Genomic DNA, 12498 nt, shown 5'->3' on the forward strand with positions numbered 1-12498 from the left:
CAGGTGTGCCCTTGGGGGGGTTTCTTTGATTGGATTCACGTTTGGTTTAAGTGCCTAAGATTCAAACTTCAGACAAGTTCACAATCATGAAATGAATGACTGTTGTCACAAGCCGAATCTCCTTGTGGTCGTTACCATCTTTACCTGATGGTCTATACAGATCACATAGTAACTTTTCCATCTATATGAAAATATGTGTTTTTCGTTCTAGAAGGGCTAAAATAGGAGTATAGATGGACCAGCGCAAACTTTAGAAGGGAGAAAAGAACAGACAAAATCTGCTGGTTCAGTACAAGTCCCCAATTTATGTGTGGGCTGTGTTCCAAAAGAGAACTTATGAAATCACTTTGGAACTCAGGTCCCATTTTCCTACAGAAACCATGGCAAGAAGTGGGGCTTGGTTCCTAGGCAGTGAGCAGAAGCTCATTTCACGTGTAGTACCAGGCTCCGACTGAGCACGCGCTCCAGAAGCAGCTCTGCGTGGCAGTCCTGGGATACGCACTCCATGGCCATGTGGCCCAGTTTCCTTGTGTAGGAAGGGGGACATCACTTATTTGGAAGGTTGATGTGAGGAAATCGGGCAAGAGCCAGACACAGAGGAGGAGTCTCAGCGGGCGGCCGGGCGGTGGGCTTTATTGCCAAGGTGGCTTTAGTAACCGAGTCCTGCTTTAGTATAGTAGGTCCTCAGGCGTTTGTTGAATGAAACTGTGAATGAATTACTGCTGAGTGCTCCAAGAGACTTGAACTGAATCTGACAGGGGTGATAGGAGGATGGGTTTGGGAAGTTGAGGATTACCTTTACTCATCTTCACATTAATTCAGTTTAAATTAAAATGTGTGGAGCATGCGCCAGGCACATTATTAGGCTTATCTCATCTGCTTGTTGCAACACCCTTGTAAAGAAGATTCTGTTGTCCCCATATTTCAGATGAAGAAGCTGGGGCCTGGCAACTTTTCATAATTTGCCCAAGATCCTAAAGCTGGGAAGCAGAGCTGGGGGTCAGGTTCTACTCAGAAGCCCACACCGATTGCACTATCTCATATGTCCTGGAAAGGCACAACACCCCAAGAGGCAGACCTCCCGCCTGACGCTGGCGCACCGGCACTGGTTCAGATACTGAAGTTAGGCACTCTTCTTCCATTTCCTACTCTGGGATTTAATGTCAAGTTTGCCAAAAATATAAAAAGCAATTTGGTTGGACCTAATCATAACAATGAAAACAAAGTAGAAACCAGTTTGCACCTGGGCCCCAGAAAAGGGCTGTTACCGGGTTATGAGAGTTTGTGGCTGTGAACAGGATAGTATGTTGAGAGGCCAGTGGTAGGTTCCAGGTTCGAGGGGTGTTTTCTGCAGAGTATCAGTTGTGTGATTTTTAAACTAGTTTGAGGGGACATTTGATTTTGGATAACAGTTGATTTAAGAGGTAACTTTGTTTCCAAGGTTGCACGAGGTTTTACAGTCATTATACTGTAAAATGAGAGCATCAGAACTTGTCAGGTTTCAGTTTGGGAGGGAAAAGGCTCACTAGCCAGTTCTGTGACTGCCTGCCTCTAGGCGCTGGCTCAAGCAGTTGGGGAGGTGAAAGCCGCTGCCCTTCTATGGAGAAGGTTTCATATATACAATCTAATGAAAACTATACAAAGATAAGGCATAGGATGTCATACATAGAGGAAAATCTTACGTGTTTTATTAGTCTTATTAACTAGGGACGGGGCGAGGCTGCCAGTTTGCCGCTGGCCCCTGACCAATTGCTGTAACCACCCCCAGGCTCTTTCTGGAGCAGTTGAGAGTGCAGGGCCTGAGCAGCCGGCCCTGTCCTTGGTAGCATCTTCACCTTGCCCATTGCTGTGGCCGTGGAAGTACTGTGTGCAGTGATAGGCTCTGCCCTGTGCAGAGAGGCCAGAAAGCCACGGGGTAGCCTCAACTTTATCCATTTTCAGGAGAGTACGCCATTTTAGGACTAGCTGCTGCTGCTGCCTTTTTTTTTTTTTTTCCTTGCTGAGGAAGATTTGCCTTGAGCTAACATCTGTGCCGGTCTTGCTCTATTTTTTAGTATGTGGGCTACCAGCACAGCATGGCCACTAACAGGATAGTGTAGGTCTGCACGTGGGAACCAAACCCAGGCCGCTGAAGCGGAGTGAGCTGGACTTAACCAGTAGGCTACTGTGGAGGGCCCAGGACTAACTTTTTAATAATTCTTTCCAATAGTCCTACCTCTGGAAAGTGCAGTTAGAAGACTGAAAAGTGAATCATTTTCAAAGCTGTCTACTTTTAAGTGACTTTGAGTAAACTGATTGGTTGTAAGTTTCTATTACTGTTTACCACTTAGCTTATCTAGAAAGTGATGAATTTTAAGTGATTTGTCCTAATGTGTGTTCAATTATAATAATTTCCATTAACAGCAAAAAAATGTTTTCAACTCCACGTTCAGATACCAACTTTTGGTATGTGTGTCTTTAAACATAGCTTGTCCTTTTGACAGTATATATTTTAGATACATATTTATGTGATATATAATATATATATAAAACTATCATTGGTTATATAAGTATGTAAAATAAATTTATACATTTAAAGTATGTACATATACGCATGTAGGTTTCCAGATCTCGCTGAGATAAGAAGTGACATGACTGTGACATGCATTATTTTAAATAAAAAATTTTGAAGAATCAACTGAATGTTGAGCCCTGCACTCTGTCATGTCAGGCTGACTTGGTGGTGACTTGCTCTGCCTGCAGAGAATGGTCAGTGTTTGCTTACAGACTGCTTGGTGTCGGTTTCACGCACACACACGCTTGCCCCACCCGATGCAATCTGTGTTTAGAACAAATGGAGCCAGGTCATGTCTTTACACATTGAGGTGGGAAAACCAGAAAATACTCACTTTATAATAAAATCTAGATTAGTAAAAGTAGAAATGAAGTCTTCTCAAATCACACTGTTAGTCTTTTTACATAAGAAGTTACTTAAATATGTAAACTTTCCTGCCAGATTTCTTTTCCCATACATACCCATATTTGAACGGTGCTTCTCCACTTTCTCGTGAGAGTCACGGGGTGCGTGAACACCTTCTCGGCATCTGATGGCAGCTCCAACGTGAGGGTCTGTGCTGAGGCCCAGATCTGCAGTTTTGAAGACCATCCCAAGTGATTCGGATGGGGCAGTCAGGGCCTTACGGGGAGAAGTGTGTTCAGGAACAGGAGACGGCCCTCAACCTGGGAATTCCTAAAGGCGGGCCCGGGTTTCTGCTCCAGACCCTTCGGATGGCTCTAGAGAAGTAGTTGGAAGCGTGCCTTCAGTTTGGCTGCCTCATTCCATAATGCAAACTTTCTGGAATTTCAAAAGTTGTTCAGGAGTCCAGAAAGCTGTCCTTGTAATTTGTGTCCTGTCGCTCACTCTCTTAACCGTTCTGGTTGCACTTGAGAGGGGAGAGCGACGCCAGGTCTTTGCCAGCTTGCTCAGAGGTGAGGCTTCACGCATGGCCTAGGAGCACAGTCCAGCTCATGGTGGCCATGTGTGTGGCGACAGCCTCCATTCTCCCCAGTGGGACAGCCAGCAGCAGTGGTCTGCGGAGTGGAGTCTGGGCTTTGGAGGCGGTGCACAGGCCCAGCGAGGTGCGGGTCCTCATCCCGCCTGCAGGTCGGGGTGAGTGTGGCCAGGAAGGCCAGGGCAAGGCTGACTTTGCGTTTTCCTAAGTGCCGTGAACCTGTGTTCTCTTTTACAGAACTGTGGGTACCGATGGATGTGGCTGAGAGCCCTGAACGGGACCCTCGCTCTCCAGAGGACGAAGAGGAGGAGCAGCAGGGCCTCTCCGACGATGACATCCTGAGGGAGAGTGGGTCTGATCAGGATTTGGACGGAGCTGGGGGGAGGGCTTCTGATCTGGAGGATGAGGAAAACCCCGCCCCGGGACTGAGCCAGGAGGAAGAGGAGAGTCGCTCTGACGAGGAGGACCAGGACCAGGACTCGGAGGCTCAGGAGCTGAGCAGGGGCCCAGCAAGCCCCCCACGTGTGGAGGAGGGAGACGGGGGGGAGGAAGACCGCACGAGCGACCTGAGGGATGAGGCCTCGTCGGTCACCAGGGAACTGGACGAGCATGAGTTAGACTATGACGAGGAAGTCCCTGAGGAGCCGGCCCCTGCAGGGCAGGAGGACGAGGCTGAGAGGGCCGGGCCTGAGGGCGACGAGGAGAAGGGGGCAGGAGCTCTCGGGGAGGAGGGGCCCGCAGGTGCTCACGGTGTGCAAGACAGGGAGCCCCTGGAAGCTGCCAAGGAGAAAAGGAAAGAGGACGACGACGGGGAGATCGACGACGGGGAGATTGACGTGAGTATGCTCGAGCTGTGAACAGGGTGCCACGTAGCACCCCACCACAGGGACACCAGGACCAGGGCTCCTTCCAGGGTTGACTTGGGATTGGCTCGTGGCTCGGAGCACAGTGGGGGCGGAGGAGTGCAGGGAAGGGAGAGGACTGTTCTGGGAGCGGTCACCATGGTAATCGGGAGGTGCTAAGAGCCAAGGAGGCGAAATAGGCGCTTCAGAAAACTGGTGCCTGTAGTCGGGAGCTGGCCCACTCCCCGTGGACCCCCACTCACCTGTCTGTCTCTCTCCGTTGGATGGTATTCAAATGTCCAGCCCCCATTTTTTTTTAAGTTGTGAATTCCTTTTTTTAACAAGTCAAGTGGTAATTTCTCCCTTTGTGCCTGCTATCTTTAAGTAATATTTGAGTTAGCATTCAGCTAGAGCCATCATGGGTTTTAGTTCTTGTCAGGTTCTTAAGACGGAAAAGGCTCAACCGGCTTGGCTCCGGTTCTCTCTTTTTTAGGCGTTATAACTGTGCCCCATGGCCTGCCCTCTGGTGAGGGTCCCAGCTGGGCCAGGCTTCTTTGGAAGTGTCCCTGAGGAGACCCTCGGGACTGGATAAAATGGGCGTGTGCGTCAGAACGCCTCTGCTTTTGATCCAGCCGTCACACTTCCTTATAATTTGTGTAAATGATCTGGCCTTCAGGTTGAGGAGAAGGGGACACTGGAAATATATCATCTGAGATATGGGTAGGATTTTTAGGACAGATAATGCTATTGAAAGCACTTGAATCGTGATCGTTAAGAAGCCTAGTTTTGGGGAGAAAGAGTCTGAAGTCCTCCCGAGTAATGCTTTTACTCAAAGGAGTTGCGAGGGGCAGGGCAGACGGAAGTAGCCCCGACAAGGAGACTGCTCGTCTGAGAGTCAGCCTGGTGAAAGGCATGTGGAATGTCCCAGAAACGTGCTAGGTTGAGGAGGGAAAGGTTGCTGGTGACATCCTTACCCTCAGGTTTAGCAGAACCTCCCACTGCTCTGGTGGTGTGTTGGCGTGTGTGTGCTCAGGTCATTTTAAAATGTGGCGGTGGCCATGGTTGTGCTGGCAAATTTACAGGCTTGTAGACATCGCTTATCTAACTTCGTTCCTAAGAACAGAACTTTGCGGGCGTGTGTGTGTGTGTGTTTGTGTGCTCACAGCTTAGAATTTCAGATCTTGTATATTCTCACAACTAGGCGTAGGAGGTGGTCTCCTGAGTTACTAACTTTGCTTAGTCTTACCTCACTTAAAAGGATGTTGTCGGGACGTTATCACACAGGTGTCCTTAGGTTTTTCCGGCTCTGCTTCCTGTCCACTTTTGGAAAATTCACCTCTACCACAGGGTCGGCAAAGGGAAGAGAGATCCTGTGAGGCTCAAGTTAATCAATTTGGATGAAATTTTTGGCAGAAGATGAAATCGTTCGTTGAGGTTGCCCCTGAGTTTGGTTTTTCAGTGTTACAGAGAAAAGCCACGTCTGTGTCCTGCCACCAGGGAATGCGGGGTGGGCGGAGCTCCTCATTTCCGGGCCGCTGCAGCCCAGGGGTTCTGCATGGCCCGTTTCCTGTTAAGAGAGGACCAGTTGCAAACTCTTTGTTCTTCAACCGTTGAATAAGTCTTCAGGGGACATTTGTCTACTCTCCTGACTTTCCATGATCATATGGGGTCAAGTGTCTCCCTACAGCTCCTGGGGGGCTTTGGCATCGTCACACCAGTGAGCTCTCCCACTGTGCTTAGATGTAGCGGTGTGGGACATTGGGTCGAACTGAGCCAGCCCTGGAAAGCGCCCATTGTTTGGAGATTGGCTGGTTTCCCCTAGAAACAGCATGTGAAATAAAAATCCAGTTTGCCTTTCTTGCCCACTCAGATCCACGGTTGGTTGGCTGGCTTGGCTTGTTTTGCCCTGCATGGCAGTCTCTTGCAAGGGGCCCCACAGCCCAGTGGGAAACAGCGCGCTTCTGCGGGGACCCAAGCACAGCTTCCTTTAGCCACGGGTGGCGGTTTCCTTCCCACTCGACAGACATGCCTCCCCGCAGTGTGCCAGGCTCCCTGTAACGGACTGGGGGGTGACAGGGCAGAGCAGAGCCCATCCCCACTCTGGGGACTGGCAGACTTTGGCATGGGGCAGGGACACTGAATGGTAACTTGGGCCCTCACGTGAGCACACCTGCCATCCAGAAGCTTCTCTCGTTGAATTTTGCTCTTGCCCATGCCCAACTGCATTGTGGGCTCCTCCCCGTCCTTACCTGATGTCTTAAATGTCACCTCCTTTACGTAGGCTCTGCCCCCACCCCTGACTCTCCGCCATACCTGCTCTGCACCTCCATGCTTCCACAGTCTCAGTTAACCAGGTTGTTAGTGTGTTTGTCTCTGCTGCTCCCCCACCATCCCTGTCTCCAGGAACACATGTTCTCTAAGGCCGGACCTGCCTGGCTTGCTCCCCTCTGAGCCCAGGACCTGGCACATTGCAGGCGGCCAGTGACTGCCTTCTGAGCAGACAGCTGAGCCCCCACTGCTTTGGGGCGTATTACCGTGGAGTGCCTTGGAGATGTGGCGTGGCAGCAGGCAGGTCTACCCTGGGAAGCTGTTCGCATAGAGAGGGCAGGCAGTGCAGGCACTGGGTGTGGGTGACCAGCCCCAGCCCTAACCTAACACTGTTGGAAGAAACCAGTGTAGATGCCTATCAGCTTGTATACAGATAACTACTACCAATTCATTTTCCTGCTCTCTGTCCCAGTTCCAACCCTTCACTCCCGGTCAGATCTCTGCTACAGGGTTTGCTCTGTGTCCCCAGCAAGCACGTATTCCTGTATCTTTCTTTCCCAAGATACCCTGTTAGCATTCCCACACCATATCTAGTTCTCTGACCCCATACATTTCTCAGATGGAGATGGAACCAGAGCTGTGCACTTGGGTCCATGAACAGCTTGCTCCTGGCCAGCTTTTGGCCTCGGCCCCATTGGGTGAAATCTCTGCCAAGTAACTCTGGTCCTGATGGAAAGCATGGGCTTCTTCCTGGTTGCTTTCGAACGCAGCTCTGGTATCAGGCGAGCTCCCTGGATGTTTTTATGAGGAAGAAACTTGCAGTCTGGCTTACACCTCAAAAATGTGTATTTGCAGACCCCTGAGAGTTTCTGTGCCTGGCAGGGGTCTGCGGCCCAGTGAATCCAAGAGGCTCGCTTGGTTCTGAGGGCCCTCCTGGGCATCTTCTGCCTGTTTCCTGCCCTGACTTGCTGGAAACAGCTAGGTGGAGGCATCTTAGAAGCTGTGTAGTTCACCCTCCTTTTAACTTGGGGAGCTTTTCTCTGCTGTCAGGGCATGCTGTCCTGCTTCATTCCCTTTTAGATTTTGGGTCCCTGGGACAGGGGAACTGATTTAGGAGGAATCACCCCCACCCTCCCCAACTTTTCTGCTCTCTTGCTAGTCTCCTTGATAGTGACATCAGTTTGTACAATAAATCCTTGAAATTCTGTTGTCTAAACAACACAGTTTGTGACTAAGGCCTTGAATTACCTCTATATTTTTAGTGTGCTACCAAAATACCCTTCTGATACAGATGCCCTTTTGGAAGTGCCCCTTCTCTGCTCCAGTGGGGACGGGATTTTGCACACAGGACTGTGGGCCAAATATTGAAAGCGGGGTCCTGACAGTGGAGCCTCAGGTGAGCCTCACTTAATCAGCTTTTTCAATTTTTTTCAATTTACCTGCTCAGGAAGCCACATTTAGGAAAACCAGACGTGCCTGTGGTTCTGTTCCTACCTGTGCATCGCCCAGAGGAGTGAGCAGAGCCACCACGATCAGCTGCCGTGTGAAGGTCTTCCTGTCTTTCTCTTGCACTTCTGGCTTGTCTTTCACCACAACTGTTCCTTCCTTCTGGGTTTGTCTAGCAGGTGGATTGGTCTGCATGGGTCTCTGATTCACCTGTACAAGCTCTGGTCCTCCCGTCTTGGTCTCTGTACCCCCTCCTTTTTGATTACTGGGTTCTGTTTTTGTATCTTACTTGTCATCTGGTTCACAGAATTTCGGCCACCTAGAGTATACCATCCCTTTGGAAGAGGGTGGGGTGTCTGTTTTATTCTGTTCCTCCTTTCATCGGTGACTCTCATGCTGGTAGGGTGGCCCGTCAGAGACAGCGGGACAGCAGCCACGTCCTAAGTGGACAGTCCACGTGACTCTGGTGAGAAGTGGTAGCTCTCTGCCCACCCACATACAACAGGACTTTGAAGCATTTTCTCTGCTGGTGGTATTTTATATTTTCTCCTGTCCACTGCACCTGTTCCTTTTATATCTGGATACATAATATCTTCTACACAAGGTCTTCCGTAGCTTACCCTGGGGGCTGAGTTGTTCACTCTCTGCTAGGGCAAGGGCCCGTTCCTCTCAGGAGGCACGTTCATTGTGTTCATGCTCCTCCGTGTCATTTAGATGCTGAATAGCAGCGCTCCCCCGTACCCCGCCCCCAAAGCCTAGGAAGCAGCTGCCTGAGCCTCATTTGAGAAAAGAGCCCATGCACTGTCAACCACTTGAAGGACTAAGGCCTTCTGTGTCCCTCAGCTCGGTTGGTCAGCACAGCCGCGTGAGTGAGCACAGGCCACTGTCCTTACCCTCGGCTGGGGGAGCCCAGGAGCTCTGAGAATGGAAAGGTTTCCTCCTTCGTCTGGTGGCAGACCTGGCCCGAGCTGACACGAGGCTGTGTACTGTCCCGTATTTACCCCATCATGGGGCTGGTCACACATCTCCTCAGAGCAATTGCTGTGTCCACCACAGGGTCCTGTTTCAGACCCCACTATATCGCCTTTCTGAAACCAAAACAGTTCTCAACTCCCGAAACATGGTTTGGGGTCAGGGCTGGTGGACCTGTGTTGTTGCCTCCGTTTCGCAGATGCGGAATCGGGGTGGAAGGAGACTGCACTTGGCCCAGGTGGCAGCACCAGGGTGGCGTCTGGGTCTCTGCCCTGGGGCCCGTGCCCTTGGCTGCAGCTGCTGCCCTACACGGCAGCTCTGCATGCTCGGTGTCTCCTTAGCCACAGGTGCTCCGGAGCCACCGTGTTGCATGTGACTTCTCATTACATAAGTAATATACAGACCTTGTTGGGTTTTTAAGGAAAGTAAAAACCTACACAAAGAAGAAGGTAAAAATTGCCTAGGCCAGCGGCGCTCGGAGGTGAACACATTCGGGCGCTGCCTCTGAGACGTTTCCGTTAGAAGAGGGGTCACTCGCGTGCTCGGGCTTTAGGGGAGGCCCTGGGCCTGTGCCTGCCACACACAGCATCTGCTTAGCCCCACGGCATTGCTGTTCCTGAGGAGACCGCAGCTCACGGTGGAGGGGTATCGGTGGCCACACCACCAAGATTCGAACCCAGGCCTTCCCCCAGTATACATATTTTATGAAGGCATTAAAATTGAATCTGCCTGTGAGGAATCACTGACAGGTGCGCCCGTGAGCCGTGACTGTCCTCAGCTGTGTAAACTGTGGAGCGCCTTGCACATTCCCACATTTCGGTGTTGGTGCCGTCTTAGCCAGTCCGGGGTGCTGTTTGCCGAGAGCCTCACAGGCGTTGTCATTTTTATAGAGCCACCAGTGTGCTCTGGCCGGACCACTAGGGCGTCTCCTGTCCCAGGCTCTCAGCTGTCTCTGGTCCGCTGCCACGTCAGGAGGCCTGAAAGAACCATGGACGGGCCATGCGTGCTGTGACAGCCTGCAGACAGCCGAGCACCGTGAGCTTGGCTTCAGAGATCCCTCTTGAGTTGTATTTGCGTGAAACTCTTCATGAGATTTAAGAGCCCATTTTAATCATCCATCCCTTGAAGAGCCATTATGTTAAATGAATGGTTAGTTGAAAATTCAGAATGTTATATTGCTGAATGAATTATTGATTATTTTTGTTTGTTTGTTTTTAATTAAAGGAGAGACCATAAATCCACCACACTGATGTGTACAGCCCTGTGTCTCAGTCCCAGCAGGTGTGGGCACTAGATGGTGGTGGTCCTGGCAGATGCTGTTCTGCGATCTTTGAGTTGACGTTAAATCATGAATTGTTTGCTGTGTGTGTCTAAGTCTGTTTACTGACCGTTTTAGTCGCTGCCTAGTACTCCCTTGCATGTTCGTGGGACTGTGCACCAGTCTTGAGATGGGTGGCTGGTTCTGCTGTGTGCTCTTGCAAACGTGAGAGCATGTCACATCTTTGCAGAAACCCACACCTCTCTAAATCTGCTCTAGTGCACTTACTGTGAATCCTGATTTCTGAAAAACCGTTTTTCTGTACTCATCATTTCAGCTGCTGTGCGTTGATTTCCAAGTAAAGCAGGTAGATTTGGATGGGTTCTAACTTTTCAAAAGGGTTTTATTTTTCTAATGAGCACAGAGAGAATCTGCTCCCAGCTGAGATTGAGCTTATGTGAAATGCCAGGCTAAGGTTTTCGTGTAGTGATCATTACTGTCAGGATGGTGGTACAAAGCAGGTACAGGCCAAAAGACCGGAGGAAAGAGATGTTCTGTCCCTTAGCATAAAATAAGCACGGTTGCTCTAAAACTTCAGGAAGTCGTTCTTCAGTTGGAGAAAATGGGGAGATATTGTTGAAAGGGTACAAACTTTCAGTTGTAAGGTGAATAAATTCTGGGACTTAAAAAGACTTGTATAAATGATTGACTCTCAGAAAAAAAAATCATTCTTTTGGCTCTCTTAAGGGATGTAGTTCTGAGGCATCTGTTCTTTTCATTATAAAATGCTTTTGAATAACTAAACACTTTCAAGGCAGAAATTATACAAATATTTAAGCTTTAAAAATAAGTCATCATAAATCCACGGTTTGACTTCGGCATTCCTTCCTCCAACAAATACTGACATTTACTCTGAGCCTGCCGCTGTGCTTGGACCAGTGACACAGAGTGAGCAGACAGACACAGGCCTGCCTGGTGGAGCCTCCAGTTCAGTCAGGCAAACCGTGACTGCATGACTAGTGCCGCAGAGGCAGAGGGTCCTGGGGAGCCCCTGTGAAGGGAGACGGGGACCCCTGGGGAGGGGGCTCGAGCTGCGATCTGAAAATGAGAAGAGTTCAATGCTAAGGGAAGAACATGGTCAGGGTGGGATTTGAAAAGGTCACTGTGCACTGTGGAGAGAGTGAGGGGTGTCAGTTAGGAAGTGGTTCCCCAGACCAGGTAGGACTGGGCAGGAGTTTGGACAAGGGTGGCGCAGCAGGAGGAGAGGAGAGAGGGGTCTCCCTGATCTCTGCCCTGCATGACACCTTAGGTTGATTGCCCTAGGGCACTCAGGAACAGGCTGGGACATGGCAGCACTGAGGCGTTCCATTCTGGACAGACTGATAGATGTCAGCAGGGTGACCAGCTACCTACTTGGGCTGGGGCGATCCCAGGGGGTTCTCAACTGATGGGCACAGGTGGGAGTCTGTGTAGGTTGGAGGTGACTGAAGGGCGCAGGTGGGAGTCTGTGCAGGTCGGTGGTGATTGAGGGGTGCGGGTAGGAGTCCTTATGCAGGTCAGTGGTACTGGGCCCTGGGACTGGGAAGGGCACAGAGCAATGGTCCAGGTCGAGACTGCTCTTCAGAATCTCTGAGGGTGAGACCCACCCAGGCTTTGGTATTTTTAAAGCTCTTGTGTTATTCTAAAGCTGGACAGGCAAGGTTAGCAACTCTGGACTAAGAATGAGAAGAGGAGGGCCTAGATCTGAGACGACAGGTGGGTCCACAGAACTGACCAGGTGGCCTCAGTGACCTGAGTCACCTCACTTCCCTTCTCCCAGCCCCCAGACTATTAAATCAGAGGAAGTTAGTGTTTAATTTTAAGGACATAAAATATTTTGTTTTATAAATTTTGTTTAAATATACAAAATATTAAAAACCTGAAGTGGAACCATGTCCTGCCCAGAATTGCTCATGAAGAGAAATACAGAAGCCCTGCTTTGTACCATGCATCATGTCCCTCACAGAGTATTTTCACTCAGTGTTCTTTTGTGTAGTGCCTCAGTCTCCTAGGTAAGCTCTGAGACATCCCCATGTGTGGATGAGGGATCTAAGGTTTAGAAGATGTCCATGAATTGGTGAGTGGCCGAGACACAGGTCGTGTGAAAATATCCTTTCTGGTTTGGTGAAAACCATGTCAGTCGGTAGAGGCCCTTCCCACCCCTTCTCTTGTTAAGATGATT

At 50.1% G+C, this 12498-nt stretch overlaps 1 protein-coding gene across 2 annotated transcripts in view; it reads left to right on the top strand.

Moving 5' to 3' along the window:
• The window catches only part of ZC3H18 (zinc finger CCCH-type containing 18), a 60618-nt gene that overhangs the window by 3293 nt on the left and 44827 nt on the right, over window positions 1-12498 (top strand). For both annotated transcript variants that reach the window (XM_023637477.2, XM_023637478.2), the window contains exon 2: window positions 3729-4327. In XM_023637477.2, coding sequence (XP_023493245.1) covers window positions 3743-4327 — 585 coding nt within the window. In that variant the 5' untranslated portion in view covers window positions 3729-3742. The remainder of the gene's footprint in view (window positions 1-3728; window positions 4328-12498) is intronic.

This window comes from Equus caballus, chromosome 3 (assembly GCF_041296265.1).
Source record: "Equus caballus isolate H_3958 breed thoroughbred chromosome 3, TB-T2T, whole genome shotgun sequence".
In the NCBI taxonomy this organism is placed as follows: Eukaryota; Metazoa; Chordata; class Mammalia; order Perissodactyla; family Equidae; genus Equus; species Equus caballus.